This window comes from Nanorana parkeri, unplaced genomic scaffold (genome assembly GCF_000935625.1).
Source record: "Nanorana parkeri isolate BGI_ZX_2015 unplaced genomic scaffold, ASM93562v1 scaffold60, whole genome shotgun sequence".
In the NCBI taxonomy this organism is placed as follows: Eukaryota; Metazoa; Chordata; class Amphibia; order Anura; family Dicroglossidae; genus Nanorana; species Nanorana parkeri.
In genome coordinates this window covers 2,792,571-2,812,379 of record NW_017306328.1, presented here as the reverse complement: position 1 = coordinate 2,812,379, position 19,809 = coordinate 2,792,571, and the positions used below count along the sequence as shown (strand labels likewise).

The 19,809-nt window shown below is 42.1% G+C and overlaps 1 protein-coding gene across 1 annotated transcript in view; it reads right to left on the bottom strand.

Annotated features, from left to right (window-relative positions):
* The window catches only part of LOC108804463 (voltage-dependent anion-selective channel protein 1), a 105,959-nt gene that overhangs the window by 22,250 nt on the left and 63,900 nt on the right, over positions 1–19,809 (bottom strand). The window contains exon 3 of the mRNA XM_018576219.1: positions 9,793–9,842. Coding sequence (XP_018431721.1) covers positions 9,793–9,842 — 50 coding nt within the window. The remainder of the gene's footprint in view (positions 1–9,792; positions 9,843–19,809) is intronic.

Here is a 19,809-nt window from a genome sequence, read left to right as displayed (position 1 = left end):
AAGTGATATGTGCAATAAGTATGTGTGGTTTGAAAAATATACCCTCCCCATGTTATATTAATTTTCGTGCCAATAAATATATACATATACACATATTTGTGAAAATAAAATAGGCTGTGAGCCTTTATAGCAAATTGGTATACATTATTGATCAGTGAGCATTGTAAGAAAATATAAACCATCATGGGTATGATGGTATGCCTTTGGTGCCTTTATATTATTATTAGGCAAGTGAGGGACCGCAGCCGACACAGGACAGCCACACTCCCGACACCCACCCAACGCCAGCCCTGAGAGACACAAGGAGCCCAAATGTCCCCAACATAGACCACCCTCACCCCCCCCTTATCAGGTAACCCACAATTCCAGGACCCCATATCTACTGGGAAACCCGCCAATACTATAAGGACAATATTCAATGCATTTATATTAAACATCTCAACCTAATTACAACGACATTGATAGATTAACATAATATTCATTTTATAAAAAACATCTTAGTTTTAATATCAATTTAATAGAACTAAGACATTAATTGAGGAAACTTTAGATACATCAAATCATCCTAATATATCCCCAATATCATGATCCTATAAGGCAGGGATGTCAAACTCAATTTAATTGTGGGCCGCATCAACATTATGGTTGCCCTCAAAGGGCCTGTAAGACTATATAAATGTATCTAATCTTTATCATAATTGCCTCTGCATTCGATTATCATTGGTTTCAGTAATAACTTAATTCCTAGATCTGATAGTAGAAGTCTAGGAAATGGCCTGGTGGGCCGGATTCGGCCTCTTGGCCTTGAGTTTGACACATGTGCTATAAGGAATCCACCTTTTAAAAAAAAAAGGTTAAAAACAGAGAACCTTATTCAATCATGGAGGGACGGTGGATCTTAACCTAACAATCCACCGTGCCACCGTTTGTCTTTTATCCATATCTCCACCTCTTCCATCTTCATGGATATGATCCAATATATGGAATCTCAGAAAAGATATCAAAATTGTGGCAAAGCCCCACATGGCGGCTAATCGGTGTCGTTAATTTGCCGTTTTGGGTCAAATATACATGGTAATAAATTATTTTCCAGACCGGTCGAAAGGTCTTCCCTACATAATGGGCCCCACATTTACAATTCATCAGATATATGATGTTATTCGTTTGACAGTTCGTGTGTTTAAGTACCCATTGTTTCCCATTGGGTAAGGGAATAATGCTGCCCTCCTCAAACCACTTGGTGATTGCAGCGCCCACATCTACAAAATCACAATTCCCCACATTCGGATCCCCGAGTGGGTGGTTTGTAATAACTGTGTTATTCCATCACGTATAGATCTAGCCTTTTTAAATACCAGTTCAGGAGTCTGTTTTATATGTCTCTGTATAGTACTGTCACTTGTCAAAAGGTGCCAGTGACGTTTCAAACACTTTCTCACCGTGACGTGGTGTCTTATATATTTCGTAATCATTTTTACCGTGTTTTTGTAGCATCTCCTTATTCTTATTAATTTTTCCGAATAATATCTCCACTCCGTTTTTTATTTTTACTCGATTGTACGCCCTCTTCAGCACCTTTCTACAGCACCTTTGTACGCCATCTTCAGCACCTTTCTACTGTAACCCCTATCTAAAAGCCGAAGCTGTAGAGCCTTGGCTTCTCTCTAAAAATCGATATCCATAGAACAATTAGTCTTAAATATCGACTATAAGGGAGATTATCCTTCAGGAATCGCGCATGTGCGCTAGTTGCATGAAAAATCAAGTTCCCCGACGTCTCCTTTCGATAAAGCTTCGTTAAAATGTAATTGTTTTTCTGTAGCTCGATTGTTACATCAAGAAAAGTGATCTCTTTCTTACTATAATTAGTTGTAAAATTCAGGTTAAAGTCATTATTGGCCAATGAGCCAATAAATCCTTCAAACTCCGCTCTAGTACCTGTCCATATGAAGAAGACATCATCAATATAGCAATACCATATAAAATGTCAGTTAACCAATCATGTATTGAATTGTTTGAAAACATATCTCTCCCACCCCCCCCAGGTACAGGTTGGCATATTATGGCGCACAACATGTGCCCATCGCTACCCCCTGCACCTGGAGGTAGTGGGTATTCTTAAACACAAAGACATTGCGAGTTAAGACAAAATGCAGTAGGTCGATAACAAAATCATTGTACTCCCACTGCATTTTCGGCCGTTCATATAGGAAGCTCAATTCCTTTTTTGTGTGGAATACTATTGTATAATGATTCAATGTACCTCCAAGTCCTCAACTAATTTCAGTAATTCAACCATATCTTTTAAATATGATGGGAGGGACATAACATGTGATCTTAAATACTTATCTATCAAGATGCTCGCCTGCTCTGATACGCATCCTATACCCAAAAAGACACTTACAAATGGAGGCACGGTGGATTTTTAGGTTAAGATCCACCGTCTCTCCAGGATTGAATGAGGTTCTCAGTTTTAAACCTTTTTTTATAAAAGGTGGATTCCTTATAGGATCATAATATTGGGGATATATTAGGATGATTGGATTTATCCAGAGTTTCCTCCATTAATGTCTTAGTTTGATTAAATTGATATTAAAACTAAGAGATGTTTTTTTTTATAAAATGAATTTAATGTTAATCTATCAATGTCATTGTAAATAGGTTGAGATGTTTAATATAAATAAATTGAATATTGTCCTTATAGTATTGGCGGTTTTCCCAGTAGATATGGGGTCCTGGAATTGTGGGTTACCTGATACGGGGGGGTGAGGGTGGTCTATGTTGGGGACATTTGGGCTCCTTGTGTCTCTCAGGGCTGGCGTTGGGTGGGTGTCGGGAGTGTGGCTGTCCGGTGTCGGCTGCGGTCCCTCACTTGCCTAATAATTGAGCTGTCACCTCGTATTTCCTCCCTGAGGGGGGAGGGGTGGAGCTAGCTGGGGAGCTAGGGTGACGATCGGCTGGAGAGTAGATGCGTGCGCACCGCACATGTGGGCGCGCACACTAAGGCCCCATTCACACTGAGCGACTTTTGCAGCGATATCGCTCATATTTCCACGCGATATCGCTCTATGTAGCTTCTCCAATCCATTTCAATGGAGCTGTTCACATCTCGTAGCTCGTCGCTGGTAGCTCGTCGCTCCTACATGACCCTTTTTTCGAGCGATTTCGAGCCATATTGCTCCTGATTGCATACAGCCCAATAGGGACAAGTCGCTCAATATCGCTCGTCGCGCAATATCGCTCAAAATCGCCCGATTTTCATGTCGCTCAGTGTGAATGGGACCGAAGAGCCCACACCACTGATGACGTCATGTGCCGCTACAGGCCGTGTCGGCAGTGGAGACTTTAAAAGGGAGGGGGGAGAAGTGAGGGGTAGAGATGGGAAGTTCGGATCTTTTAAATGAATCGATTTGTTTGAATCGGTTCATTCAAAAGAACCGATTCATGAATCGAATCTTCGGCTCACTTGCTGAGTCGGCTGACAAGCCAGTGAACCGAAGCTCAGGAGATGTCTGAACCTTCATAGAAGATCCGAATCAGAGGACTCTGATTCAGAGAAGGGCGTCAGGCAGCTCCTGGGGAACATTGATCCTAACGCTATCAATACATTTAAGTGAAACAATGTTAAGTGAAAAATAATAAAATAAATAAAAACTAAAACCAAAAAAAAAAAAATGTTTTTTTGTTGTTGTAAATGTGTAATTATCTGCCCCACTGTAGAGGTCATGGTTGTGAGAACTAAACAAATCCAAGTATCCAGGGTTGTGAAAAACTCAGGACTGGAGGGGTAAATAATATAATTAAAAAGGAGGTTTAAATTTATTTTTAGGTTATTAAAAAAAGACAGCGCTCTCATTTAGTTATATAGCTACTGAATGAGACAGATGTTTCAGAAGGGATGCCTGTACCTTTAACATATTGGCTTCTCCTTGAGAAGCCAATTTGATCCTGAAGGGTTAAACCATGAATCTGAACGAGGATCTCCTCTAATCCAAACTCTCTCTGTCCCTTATCAATGCTGCAACCTGCTCATTGATTCAGTGTATTGTTCTACAGGTGGGGACTCACAATTCTTTAACTCAAATAATCGAAAGAGTTTACCGAGTTAAAGAATCAAATGAGTCTACTAAGTAAACTCATTCGATTCTTTTAACTAGTAGATTCTTTCGATTCTTAGACTCCGTGTACTGTGACTCAGAGATGTAATTGGTTGCAGGGGTGGGCAGGGAGGAGGGGCTGGCAGAAGCCTGGCTTTCCCTCTAGGGTCATATTACAAGCTAGCTAACGTGTTTCCCCGAAAGTAAGACCTACCCTGAAAATAAGACCTAGCACTATCTTCAGGGATTTCTGTAATATAAGACCTACCACGAAAATAAGACCTAGTTCTGTGGTAGATCTCATATTACAGAAATCCCTGAAGATAGTGCTAGCCGCAGCTGCCTCCCTCCCTTCCTGACCACAATGCGTGCCGAGCACAGCCCGGGGCCCCCCCCACACACTGCCAGAAGCCTTCCGATTGGCCGACAGAGCACCCAGAGCGGCTCACTGGACGGCATCAGAGCGCTAGCCACAGCTTCCTCCCCCCTGCCACACGCACGCCCGCCCACCTGTCTGTGGCTCCCTGGACGGCAGAGCAGACAGCTGCAGTCAGGTAAGACATCCCCCGAGACATATATTTTTTTCTACGAAAAAAGACACTATAAAACTGTCTTATTTTCGGGGAAAAACGGTAGCTAGCTAGAGTCTCTGCTATACGTCACACTGAGCTGCTGCAAACGAATCAGCTCACTCAGCTGAATCGACTCCATCAGTTCAGTGAATAGAATCGATTCAAAAGAACGATTCGTTCATGAACTGGACATCTCTAGTGAGGGGAGAGGACGCTAATGGTGGAAGCAGATCCGCAGCTTTGTGGCTGGAGGTGGACCACATTAATATACAGGTATAGTCCCTTATTGCTAGCCATTTAACAAGGGACATAAGGAATAAAGGGGGTAGATACAACATGAGTTCTATTTGCTAGTGTGTACTGGGGAGATTGTAAGCTTCTTTGTTTGGCATTATGGTGAGTTGGTTTTGGGGGGAGGGAATAGAGGAGACAGACAAGTGGGTTAGGGAGAGAAAGGAGGTGAGATTTGCTGTGTGTTCTTGGATCTAATATATAGGCATATAAAAGGCACCATACCCATGATGGTTTATATTTTCTTACAATACTCACTGTTCAATCATTTATACCAATTTGCTATAAAGGCTCACCGCCTATTTTATTTTCACAAATATGTGTATATTTATTGGCACGAAAATTCATATAACATGGGGAGGATATATTTTTCAAACCACACATACTTATTGCACATATCACTTACCAAATAATTTATCTCAACACCCTCACATTGGATTATGAAGCGTGGGATGCACACGTATATGTGTCCGGTGTTGTGGAGGGGGGGGAGGGATGGTTGGGGGGGAGTTATTTTCCTTGTCCATTGGCTAGCGGAGGGTCATGACTGGGAATCATGCACATTTTATATTGTTAGAATAGAGATGGATGCAAAGATCTTTCCGTTTATTATGGGAGGTACGGAATGTATTCTGAAGAGAGGTGAGTAAATTCTGATTTGCATGACTGGGTGATCATTTCTCTAGAATTATGTACTATATAATTGAACGGGCTTTTTGAAAGGACAGCTTTGTACTATGGCGACTCCTCATTTACCTTGGCATCCTTAGGACCATCGAGAGGATAGAAGTGAACTGGGTTCCTCATAACTGTCTCCTGCCCCTTCCTAATTGAGGATCCGGTGTCCCTGTCATGGATGTGGATGGGGGTTTGCTGGGTCGTTATCTCATGACCCCTGGCAGCCTCCCTATCCGAGAACCTTTGCCCATCTCAAAGCACCTGGTTTGGAGAGTATTGGGTGCCTGCTTTATTGGGTTGCCCTATGTCCGCCGGGACAACTGCCTAATATTGTTCTTGGATTTATCAATGAATATAATAACTTATGCTTTGGTCATGGACTGTTTACAAAAATGAGTAACTACATTAAATTATCATTACCAGACTAGTTCCCCATGTTTCCCTGAAGAAGCTAATAGCGAATACATTTTTTATTTTATTTTACATATGCAATGGTCGTGACACTCTACTAAACACCTTATTTACAATTGTGGTTCTCTGACCATTGTAAGACTGCAGAGCAGAATTTTCTATGTATCAGATAATATAAGACAGCAAAGGGGAGGTGGTGGGGTGTCACATTAGGTCTAATTTAAATTGTAGGCAAGCAAAAAAAAAAAATGGTCGTGACACTCTACTAAACACCTTATTTACAATTGTGGTTCTCTGACCATTGTAAGACTGCAGAGCAGAATTTTCTATGTATCAGATAATATAAGACAGCAAAGGGGAGGTGGTGGGGTGTCACATTAGGTCTAATTTAAATTGTAGGCAAGCAAAAAAAAAAAAACAAGTCCATGCCCATGTTTTATCCCTTTAAAAAGTCTGCAAGTACAGAAAAATACATGTTTACCTCTCAGAAATCAAGTGTGCTCCTAACCTCCTGTTTGTGCTAATAACACTTTGGTGCATTCAAATCCCAAGCAGCCCCGTCAGCCCTGCTTGCTGGACCTAAGGGCGTCAAATTCCTATTGCCCAACACATGCAGTTCCGGGCGGGTTGTATTTTTGTATATTTAGCCCTGCTTCGGGCAAGCAGGGCTAAATGTACAGCTGGGAGCCACTGCACGTTTTATACAAAAGTGATCTAATCAGATCACTTGTACCAGCCTGTCTGTCCCCCCTCCCTGCCATGGTTTTCGGGATCCCCCACTCCTCTGGGGCACCCAGGACCATGTCATATGATCTCAGGATATAGAGTGGGGAGCAGACGGACGTTCTTTGCTCTGCTCTGTGTAATCAGTGAGACCGTGGCGCTGTAAGCACAGCGCTACGTGTGCCAGAAACTCCACAGAAGGTCTGTTCTGTGTTGGAGGGCAGGTTCCATAAAGAGAACCTGTGACCTCCAAACTATCACACAGGAGCTTGTAAGCCCCTGTGTGATAGGAATAAAATTAGGCGAAAACAATAATACCTTAAAGTAAAAAGATAAAAGTGATGAGTAAAAAGAGTAAAAAAAGAGTAAAAAAAAATAAAAAATTAGAACCAACTCTGCTGCTCCCGCCATCTGAATGCAAATAAACACCCGCGTAGGACATTGTGTGTGCAATGAGTGCTGCCACCATTTCTCTATGTGTCATATTGTGGTAGTCATGCAGCAGAACTCTTAAGGCCAGTTCACAGCACAAACAGTGCATTCCAGAGCGGTCAGCTTTTGGAACACACTGTATCGCACTCCGGCCGGCTCCCTGCGTTCAGGGGCAGGATGGGGTGCGGTGGTACAATGAAGTAATTGGAACCGCAGCCACACCTCCTGCCAGCACCCGAACGCGTGGCACATTAGGCCTGCATTCCGGTCCTTTGCGATCCAAAAATAGAGCTTGCAGCATTTTTGCAGATCGCATTGGACCGGGATACAGGCACTAATGTGCCACACGTTCGGGTAATCGCACTGCGGGCAGGGGGCGTGGCTGCGGTGCCATTGACTTCAATGCACCACCAGGCCCCGCCCCCCGAACGCAGGAAGGCGGCCAGTGTGATACAGTGCGTTCCAGAGGCTGATTGCTCTGGAATGCACTGTTTGTGGTGTGAATCGGCCCTGACACACACAATGCACATTAAAAGGGTAAGGTCACTTTCCCAGGTAATTCGGGAAAATGGAATTACCCAATCAAATCTGGCCCCGTTTCTCCCCCACTATACTTACCTTTCGGCGAACAGTCCTTTCCCTTCGCCAGTACCGGTGTATAATCTGTAACCCGTACTAATGTCCAGCACCGCCCTGCGCTATGCATTTTGAATTTCGCTCGCAAATTGCAAGCACTTGTTGTTCAGCATGATCAGGTGACCACACTGACCAATGAGAAGCACTTCTGAGCACAGTTAAATACAGTTTTGATTAAAACAATTTTTTTGTATCGGGACAAGTAGATTGTCATGAGGAACAAGTAGATTGGGCCCCTGCTTTTGTCCTTGGGCATGTAGTTAAATTTCCACAACCCAACAGAAATCTACCTCTCTCTGTCCTACTCCACATTCATACACTGAAGATATACTGCTGTCTTGATTTCCGAGAGCCTGCCCCCACACACTGTGTGTAAAAAAAAAAAGGTTGTTGGAAGATTTAGTTCCGGAGTCCTATCTGTATCAATAGAAACTGAGCTCCCAGCAGCTACCCTGCAAGAATTTCACAGGCCTAGCGATGGCATCACACAGTGTAAAAAAAGCTGCTTCTCACTAGAAAAACAAGGTAAAAAACGTTTTGCTAGGACATGCTCTCGAGGGGTAGAGGAGGCTTTTGGGTTAACGATGTGCAATGCCTGGGCATGGCAATTGCAAGCTGTTGCTTACAATGCTGCTTGTGCAGATGGAAATTGCAAGCTGATGATGGCAAAAGCTTCTCTCTGTAATATCTTAAACAAACATTTTGGAAAAACCAAACCTTCATATATATAGTGCTTAATCTAAATCTTTTTCAACCACCGTGGTCAATAAACCATCAAGCAAAATGTATTAGTCGAGATTATCTTTCAAAAAACCTCTGCATGCTAAAATGATTAATATATGCATTTAAAATTTTAAATAAATATATTTTAATAAAATAAATTTTAAACATTTTTAAATTTATTTTCCCATAAAATTTAACTTGGTCCTGCACTTCCTGAGCCTCCCTACTGGACCTTTAAATATGATGACTAGTCTCAATGACCATACACTCGCATGACCAGAGGAGTGGCACCTCTGCTTCCTAAGGTCATCTACACAGTCATTTCAGTATGGCTGCAGAAGAGGAAGGAGCATTGAAGGATCACTAGTAAGCAGAGTATAGGGGGGAAGGGGGCTTTCCACAGATGCTGTCATTTTGGCCTTTTTAGTTGTTTTCCATTTGACAGCAACTAAATTAACAGGTGCAAAGATATCAAGAGGCAAAAACACACACAAAAAACAAGCACAACTTAAAAGCAGGAAATTCCCCGTGTCTCAAAATTATCACGCTGCGATACTATTTTGCATGCATTTTTATAAAAATGTACTTGTTAAAACTTTAAGCAAACGGCTAAATACACAGCTGAAAAAACATACATGTAAAATAATCTACTATGTTTGAACTGCCCTTTCCATACAATAACTTACTTATTGATAAACTCGTCTGCTGTAAGTTCATCTCATCCATATGATAACACAATTCAAAACTAAATGTATGATCAGAACAAAAAAAGCCCCCCAAAAAACTAGCAATCAGATAACTAATGAGTATAAAAATATATGTAAACTGTAGCTGGGTACACACGGATACATTTTTCCATTAAAAAAAAAAAATTCGGACAGTTTCATCCATCCACGCCAATAGCTTGAATGAATCTCCCGCTGTGTACATTGCATTCTGACAGCAGCACCCACCACTGTCAGAATTACCAAATGGTGCTTGCTGACCGACTGCAAGAACTGTTTGAGAATTCTCCAACATGTCCCTTCCACAAAAGTAGATCTATTGATCAGGGGAATAGGACCAACCATGAATGGCATTTTGGCTGATTCCTGCTGAATCGGCTGGTATTCGTTCTGTGTGTACCCTGCCTGAGTCTACAAGTCTGAGGCCCACCAAGCTGCCTACCTATGTTTATAGTACAGATAAACACATGCATAAAACATGCAACAGGTTCCCTTTCAACTTACCAGTCCATTTTCAGATTTTGTTTTCAAGTCAAGCTTTATGAAACCAAAACCTACAAACATGAAAACACGCAATTCAGCACTTCCAGGGGATTAACATATTTTTCTAAATTGGAATAAAAGGTCTAAGTTGTGACTTTTTAATTATTTAGTACAGCACCTAAAGGATTTCCACACAAAAATGGATAGAGGCAAGCTTTGCCCTTCAGCCTCCAGCATTGTCTTCAACATTGCTGTTCAACCTGGAGCCCTCCTTTTAAAAGGAGAAGAAAAGTCTAAAATATTACACAAACGCCTCCCTTCTGCTCTTACTAAAGCTGCATACAGTTGTTAAGAAATATCTGTGTGAATATCTTTTTTACGCTTATTCCAAGCAGCCACTTGACTGCGAAGCCCCTTCTTTTCTATGCGTAGATGTGTGAGCCTCACAAAGAGGCTGAATTACAAAAAGCGGCAGCCATTCATTCAACACAGTGGAAAAAAATAGTATACGAACAGACCGCACTATCCAGAGAATTCCAATACTTTATAGTTTATTGAAATTCACAGCAAATCCAGTGTAACTGTGGTAGTAACAGTAAATACCAGCATCACAAAACCCCCAACCAGCTACAACCTCTCACATGTTTCTGTTACTTACACTGTTACACTGGTTTTCCTGTGAATTTCAATAAAGTGTGAAGCAATGGATTTCTCTCGATGCGGCGGTCTGTTCGTATACTACTACATTCCAAGGTGGAGATGCACATATTAGACCAGCAACTGGGGAGTCCTGATGGCGGAATTCGAGCAGTGAGATTTCTTTTGGCTCTACAGAGGAAATAGAGGATTGTGGCCATGTGACCGCTCAAAAGAAGGGTAAAGAAAGCTATTTACCAGGGCTGTCCCTATCATGAGGTAGTCTGTGGCTGTTGCCTCAGATAGCATCTCTTTGTGCCATGTGGTGGGGTGGAAGGCAGAGTGGCATGGCTGCTCTGCTACACAATGTTTGCAGTGTGCCTGCCGCCCCCTTTCCAGCCAGAGTGTCCCAGGTTGCTAAGAGACAGGCGGGGAGATTTGTCCATGTGTATGACCCCAGGGCCATACACATATCCCTGCCCAGCTCTTAGCAAACTGGGATGCTTTGGATGGTATCCCGTCCTGCATTTGGCAACCAAAGACATCATTGGTTGCCAGGAGCTGGGCAGGATGCCAGCCAGAGCATCACCAGCAACCTCCCTCCCACCCCAACATGCACCACCCCCACCGGCAGCGAATATGCTAGGGACACCCCTGCTATTTGAACAGCGCAATCACATGACCGCAAGGTTCCACTACCTCGGAGTTGAATGACGGGCTGTTGAGGCTAGAGCACTGAAAGCTGGTGAGTGGCATCATGGCTCTTTGTAATTCAGCACCATTGTCGGCTTGCACAGCTACGCAGAGGAGCCAGGGCTTTATAGTCATATGATCACTTGAAGAAGAATACACAAAGGTATGAACAAAAATTTCTTAACAACTGTATGCAGCTTGTGTAAGAGTAGAAGGAATGTAGGTTTTTAAATGTGGAAAATTCTAGCCTGTTCTATATTTTTTTCCCCATGCTTTAGAGTTACAAATCAATGGAACACATCCTGTGAATATGTAGCTAAAATGTACAGCTGGTATTTTAAGTGGTCCTTTTATGAAAGTCAAACTTCACATGATTCAAAGGGGCACATATCAGCATTACAAAAAGTCTCTTCCTTGCCAAGTATAGAATGAGCTCCAATGTGCCACTCTTAGCCCATGCAAGCATCACATGACCTTTAGCTTCCATGTGTATTGTGAATGTTTGTTATCATTACAGACTGCAGAGAATCTATTGTTTTCATTCAGACAGACCTCATCAGAATGAAGAGCAGCAGAAAGCAGGTCCTACTTATTTAATGAGCAAATATATATGTGCCCCCTTGTACAAATATGATTTAACTATAAATGAACAAGGTTTCTGAAACACTTTGATAAGATTATTTACACTTAGCTGATCAAATCATCAAACTAATAAAATGTACATTTATAAAACATCAAAAAGATTCTCTTTAGCATTCTTAAAGTGACCCTGTCAACACAGAGTCACTTTGTATATAAAGAGACCATATACTTTCCGTTCCAGCAGCCTGTTTGTTGTAATGCTGCCTCTTGGCTGCTTCCTGACCACTCCAAGTATTCAACACTTCCGGGTGTGTGGATTACCTGCCTCACTTGCTGCCCACAGTAGGTTCCCCCCGGCTCTTTTATCACTACAAGCTGGTGGGAGGATTAACTGCATCAGTGAGGTAAGCAGGTCATTGGCCCAGGCGACCAGTCAAATGCTTGCAGCGGCTAGGAAGCTGTTAAGTAACGGTGTTTCAACAAACTGTCTTCTGGAAAGTTCAATATATTACCCGTTATTGGAAAAAGTTATGCTTCTAAATACAAAGGGACCCTGAAATATATATATTATTATACTTCACCTCTACCTGTTGTGCAGCTTTGTACACTTATTTTAACATATAACTGAGACTTTTTACCTTAAATCTGGAGAGAATAGAGAGTTTACATAACCACCAATGGACATTTTTCATCCTACTGTGCATTGGCTGGTGGGAGAAGTCAGGCAGGGCCAGCATATTACTGTAATTGTCACAGTGGTCTGTATCCACAGAGAGGGACTATCCAGATGAGGAGTGTATCAGGGGCTGTGAGGAGACACAGATGTCACAGAAGCGCACAGGGGTGCACTGGAGGCACAGTGGTACACAGGGCACACTTGGAGTCACTAGAAGACACGGGGCACACAGGAGCACACTTAAAGTCATGGTACTGCAGGTGACACAAATAAATATACCATTATAATAAAGACACAAAACACCTTATTTGGCAGATTATGACTGCGGCACTTTATTGGTATTGAAAAATCAGAAACTCTATTAAAACTATTATCACCATCAAATACATTAAAGCAAACCTTTGCTCAGTCATTAAAACTCGAGCAAGACCAAAATATGAAAATCATAAACGTCCCCAAAAGCCGGTCTAGCTGAAAGCAAAACCGGCACCACCACCAGCCGTCACAATTTTAATGCAAGTTTGAAAATCAAGATTCAAAATATCTAGGCCTATGTCAGGGAGATGAATACCATCTTGTCTGTAAAGGCCCACCAAGCTGCCTTCCAAATCCACGTCTGGAAAAAAAAACACCTAATAAATGGCATATATTTTTCTAAGGCTCCAATTAAACGTTTCCTAATTTTTTCGATAGGCCTAGCAAAAGGCGAATCAAGCCAAGTGAGACGAGAAATTATTTCTGAAAGTATCGAAAATCTATTAGGATAAGTGGATTTAATTCAAAATAAATCATCTTTAAATTTAAACAATAAGTCCAGGGTTTTCAACTTACCTATATCATTACCACCAAAGTGAATAATGACAATGTCTGGCTATGGCCAGCAATGGGATAAACTAGATAAAACCGCAAACAATCTTTCCCAAGACATACCCCTTACACCTTTCCATAGGACACAGAAATCCTCCGCTGCCATACCTAACGATCAATACTATTTTTTTCTGACCTGAAATTAAATACAGTAGACAAATTAGGCCAAATATAGATCTTTAACCTAAGAGAATCCCATTTCCCAATTCTCTTAACTGATACATCCAGGCCCAATTTAGGAGCCTCAGTTGCAGCCCCTATATGAAAGCAATAATAATAATTAAAAAAAAAAAATGTAAATTGACCCAAACCTCACGGGCAGGGACCTCCTTACCATCTTGTCTTGAATTTGTATTGTAATTGTAAGGTCTTCCTTATATTGTAAAGCGCTGCGCAAACTGTTGGCACTATATAAATCCTGAATAATAATCTAAAGTGGATAAACATTTTTAAAAGAAACTGAAATTTGGTCAAGGGACATTTGTCACTAAAGACAGGTGTAACAGACAAGCATTGTCTGACCACCATAACAGGGTCTGCACAGGACTGTAAATTGAGCCAATCACCTATACCCAATTGATCCAATTTAGATTTAGAAATATCTATATGAACAGAAGAATTATTAAGAACAACATCTTTAAATAAAAGACCGGAATCGCCTCTTTTATTATTGGGAACCAGCTCTGATATCAGACCTAAGAGGAGTAAAAAATGCCACAATAAAAGCAGTATTAAAAAGAAGTGATTCCAAGCTGAAAAGCTGAGCTGTCACCGAGCAAATTTGTTTGAGGAGGTCACAAGACAAAGAACGTCTAGATTTCCAAAGCAAAATTAGATTTCTTGTAACCCTTAAAAATCTGCTGCACTGAAAAATGACTATTACAAGGAGGGCATTTTAATAATTTCAAGAAAAAGGAGATCCCGGCTAAGGTTTTAACGAGCTGACAATAAGAGGGTTTATTTTGCAATATAAAACAAATAAAATATAGATTCTTCAGAAGGAGGAAAAGAAATAGGACCAACACTACTAGTAACCCGTTACCACTTATGCCAAGCAGCAGAGTATTCTGCCCAAGTTTTATGAGTTAATGAATTTTAAATTGTGTCAGAAATAAGATTCATGTCAAATTACATAAGATGACTGGACAAGGGAAACCTTCTGGCAAAAAGTTCCCTGAAGCGCTGCATCTGTAAAATGAATAAAGAGTCCGCAAAATTTACCTGTAACATATAGGGTTTTAATCCAAATATTCAGCTTTAAACAAAGCAAAAAACTTTTATTACAAACAGCGATTTAGAAGGCAATTAATTGCAAAAATAACACCTTTGTTATCAGAATGGATAATACGGTTATCTGCTAATAAATTACCCCAAGTCTGTAAGGCCACTACCACTGGAAAAAGCTCAAGCAAAACCATATTTTTTGTAGCTTACTTAGCAATCCAAGAACTAGGTCAAGAGTCGCAACACCAATGAGTGCCACAAACCGCAGCAAAACCTGTGGAGCCAGTGGCAACAATGAAAAGATACATTTCTTCAGCAGATACAAAGTCGCTCTGCCAAAATGACCTGCCATTAAAATGACCTAAAAAAATTAAACCATACTAAAAAGATCTTTCTTTCAGATCCGAGGTAAGCTTCACATGGGAAAAAGGAGACTTCAGGAGAACTATGGAGTCCAAGCTTTTCCTTACTTTTGGATTGCATGGGCTATAGGAGTAAATTTAGCAATTTACTACTATAATCTAAACTGCGTCCTAAGCATATAACTGTTACTTTAAGATGGTGGGCGAGGCTAAGCGCCACAGTGAGGAGAGATCCCAACAATACTGTCGGGATCCTCCCCACTGACCATTAGTCACCGTGACCGACGGCGCTTCTTGGGAGCTCTCGCCCTATCTCCATGTCCCTGTCCTCTGTGCCAGACTTCCATGCACGCGCTGCCATTTAATGTTTCTACTCACTGCCTCTCCTTCCTCTGTCCCCATCTTTAACATGTGCAGCAGTTGTATTGAAATCTATTCCCCGTAAATCTTGGGTCCCCCCTGCTGCTCAGCTATTTCCATAACCCCGCCCGTTCCTTACAGCAGCTTGTTAATTTGCATAGCCCCGCCTCTCTCCTAGCTACAGTGTTCTAACACATGCAGATGAATGTCTCTTCTAAGACTGTGTGAGCAGCTGCTTGTATATTTACAAAGCCCCTTCCCCCTCTCTCCATGCTCCGGTGTTCTATGACACAGAGATGAACGTCTCCTCTCACATTGTGTGTGCTCGGATCGTTCAACTTCACGTCTCCACACACTGTATAGGAAATCTCTATCTTGTCTGTCCATCGACTCTCATTGTTGTGTTGCTGTCATCTGATATTTCCTGTGATATTCTGCTGATAAAATAAAATCATTTTTATATAGTTTCTTCACTGCTCATCTTGGTCCGCGCTGCTCATCTCGGATGGGGATGAGCAGTGTGGATGGGGACTATCAGTGTGGATGAAGATGAGAAGTGCGGATTGGAATTATCAGTGAAGAAACTGTATAAAAATAATGTTTAGTTTACAACCTATTTTATCATCAGCAGAATATCAGATCGCAGCAACACAACAATGAGAGTGGTGATATGTGATGGACAGACAAGTTAGAGATTTCCTATACAGTGTGTGGAGACGTGAAGTTGAACGATCAGAGCATACAATGGGGGAAAATTATCAAAACTGGAGCAGACAAAAACTGGAGCAGTTGCGCATGGCAACCAATCAGCCTCTCTCTTCAGTTTGTTCAGTTAAGATTTAAAAATTAAAGAGAGAAGCTGATTGGTTGCAATGCATATCTGCTCCAGTTTTTTCCAGCGGCTGCAAGGAAGGGGCGCTGTTACGGAAATCGCTGAGCAGCAGGGGGAACCAAGATTTACGGGGAACAGATTTCGATACCACACCTGCAAGCGGACTTAACCGATTACATGAGAGAGCAGGGAGGGGGGTGTGGAGATGGTTGAAGTGAGAGGGGGAAATACTGTTAAGAGAGAGGGGAAAGAGAAAGGAGGCCGAGTCAGATTGCCGCTGACAGTCTTCCCACTTGAGACTCCGCCTCCCACATGTTAGCGTGCACACTGTGCACAATTAGAGGAAAGCGTGGCCACAGCAGATAGAGATTTAGAAAGAAAAAAAAAAAGCTGAGGGCGGGCTGCAGTCAATGTTTATGCCCCCTAAGAGGAAAGGAGCTTGGAGCAGGGCTGCAGGTGGCCGCTTTCTGTGAGTCGTGATTAATTTATCCGGGATGTGCTGCGACATTGGAAATTAGGAAAGATGTTAATACAGTAAAAAGGCAAGAAATATTTTTATTTGCCCTTAGTTCATAATTCTCCTTTAAGGCCAGACTTTGCTAAATAAAGCCTCCTAGAAAATATTCTACCTAATGGAATAATCCTAGAAGCGAAATTCAACAAACCTAACAGAGATTGAAGTTCCTTCAAAAAGAACCTTCTTTCTGTGCAAAAATACAGAAATACTGGATTTTAACGCAGAAATCTTCTCAAGTGGTAAACTAAAATCCATTAAAGAAGTGTTGATATTAACCCCTTCAAAACCAGCGACGTACAGTGTACGTCACTGGCATCGGGGCTGTTTAAAACAGACTCCCAGCGGCAAAAGCTCCGTTTAAACTTGTAAAGCCGACTGTTGGCTTTACAGTAGAAGCGATTCTAGCGGCTTAGCTGCCGCCAGAACGCTTCTACGGGCCGGTGAACGGGTCGCCCCTCCAACCCCGCCGTGTTTCCCGGGCTACGTTGCCCCCCCTACGGGCCCGGCATCTTTGGTGTCGGCGGGAAGCTGGGGAGGAGATGGGCAAACCTCCATTCGCCGATCCCCTCCCTTTCTATGGGACCGGGAGTGATTCAGATTGCATCACTTCCGGCCCATAGCTGTCAGTGCTGGGTGTCTGAAGCCCAGCTATAAGCTATTGAAGTGCGTTCTGCACTTTAATAGCTTATTTAGAGTGTAAAGGTGACATTGGGGGTCTTTTGGGCCTCCAGCATCACCTTAAAGAGTACCTGTCACCAGCATCTGCCCTCACATGGGGGGCTTGTAAGCCCCACCATGTGATAGTAATAAAAAAAAAAATCAGTTTTTAAAATTGACATTAAAAAGGGAGGTGAGCGAAAACATACGCTCGCTCACTTCTCGATCCGTCCCTGCAGAGAGCCGTGACTGTCACTCACGGCTTTCTACAGGGATTCCCCCCCCCCTCCCCTGTCTGATCCTCTAGCGCTGACTGGCGGAACGGACGGGGGAGGGGGTGGGTACCACTGGCTCTGCCTCTAGATAGGGAGAGCCAGCTGTCAATCACGCAGCTGGGTGGATCTCGACCGTGATGTCAGGATCCGTCCCAGCTGCAGTGTCTCATTATACTGCGAGCTGTAGCTCGCGATATACTGAGCTTTGGGTAACGGGAGGATGCTAGTTTGTGTCCTCCCGTTACCTTTAGGAGAACTATGGGGAAAAGCCCTGACCCCATAGTTCTCCTTTAAATAAATGTAAAAATAAAACATTACGCACGTCTTCACGTAAACATGTGTCGGGTGCGCCTACGTATGAAAACGACGAACGCGCTACACATGTTGGGCATTGCCACGCACGCTGGAGTGAGAGCAATAATGACCTGAGGGGGCTTTAAAGTGTCGTCTGTGGACTATTTGGGGTACTAAATGTTGTCGCCGTTTCACGGACGCACACAATTTTTAACCTGGGCATGTTGGATATCTATTTACTCGTGTAACCTCATCTTTTATATTTTAAAAATTGGTATTTTATTGTGTTTTGGGGCATTTAAGTGCATTTTTCACTAAATTTTGGGGTTTGATAAGGAGTTGTGCTAATATCATGCAACATAAAAATTTGCAACTGCCACCATTTTATTCTATAGAGTCTTGGCTTTCAGAAAATATATGTTTGGGGGTTTTAAGTAATTTTCAGGCCTAAAATGTGGACTATAACATGGGTGCAAAAAATGAAAAAAGGCCTCAGTCATGAAGGGGTTAATTCCCAAGAAAACTAAAGAAACAATAGGAAAAACGGATTTCTCAGATGCAAGTGGGATACCAAAATAACCACAAAATAGCACAAAAAACAATTTAAGGCAAATGGGAGAGTCAGGAGGACCCATAAACAAAAATAGTCATCCAATAATGAACTGTACCATCAAAGACAGCTTCCACTACAACTACCCATTCAAGAAACAAAGAAAATGATTCAAAATAGAAAGAAAGCGAACAACCTATAGGCAAGCTTTTATCGAAGAAGAATGAATGAAAACAAAAATCCAAAGAATTAAAAGATGAAGGTGATACTTGCAGCAGCCTAAAGGCTAATTTAATATCGGCTATAGCAAGTAAAGCATTGCTACCAATTTTTTTTATTTTATCAAGAAGTATAAAGACACTGAAGACAAACAGTAATAGATCTCATTGTTCAAGGAATCACTTTTAGGAAAGGAAAGATGACGTATTGACCTAAAAGAATTAGGTTCTTTTTTTGGAACCAGACCCAAAAGGTAAAATAGAAAAATTTCCAAAAGACGGATAAGAAAAGGGGCCTGCCACCCTTCCCTCAACTATCTTTTTAAAAATGCTTTCTTTAACTGCTTGAAGACCAGGTATTTAGACCCCCTTCCTGGCCAGGCCATTTTTCAGTATTCAGCGCTGAGGTACTTTGACTGACATTTTTTCTGTCATGCAACGCTGTACTGAAATAATTTTATACAATTTTTTGGGGACAGATAGCGCTTTCTTTTGGTGGTATTTAATCACCACTGCGGTTTTCATTTTTTACTATAATTAGGAAAAATTACTGAACATTTTGAAAAAAAAAAAGTTTTTTTTATATTATGTTAGGAAACATTACCCAGTTTTTAAAATATAAAAGTCGGGGTCACGTTGGGTAAATAGACACCAAACATGTCAAGCTTTAAAATTGTGCGCACCCGCGAAATCGCAGAAAACTACCATACCCAAAATTGGCCATAGGCGACACTTTAAAAGCTTTTACCGCTCATCAGTTTAGTGTTATCAGTGATTGATGGCCCTAGAATTATTGCTCTCACTATGAGGTTCGTGGCGATATGTAACATGTGCGGCGTAATGGGCGCAATAGTCTTTTTTTGCACATATGCACCCCACGTATGCATGCATACATGTATGTATGGGTGGGGACTTTATTGCTATCACATACGGGGGCTAATAAAACCCCTATATGCGATAGCAAAATATGTGACATTAGACAGGTCCTCTTTATGGAAACATCAGGGGTCTCCAAGACCCCTAATGTAACCTGGGGTCCCCCAAAAGAAGCTGATGAAGCAGAGATCTGCTCCATCAGCTTCTGAAGCTGGAGAGTGACACAAGAATGCGGAAGTGATGTAATATACAACACTTCCACATTCTTGCAGAGGAGAGGGGACCAGAGGGAGCTCATGTAACGATCTCCCTGTGACACATGCGCCATGCTGATCCCGGGCTCGCACCGGGCACAGCGGAGCCCGGGACAGGGGAGATTGCGGAGGGGGGACACGGATCGTTACCCCATACAAGCGATC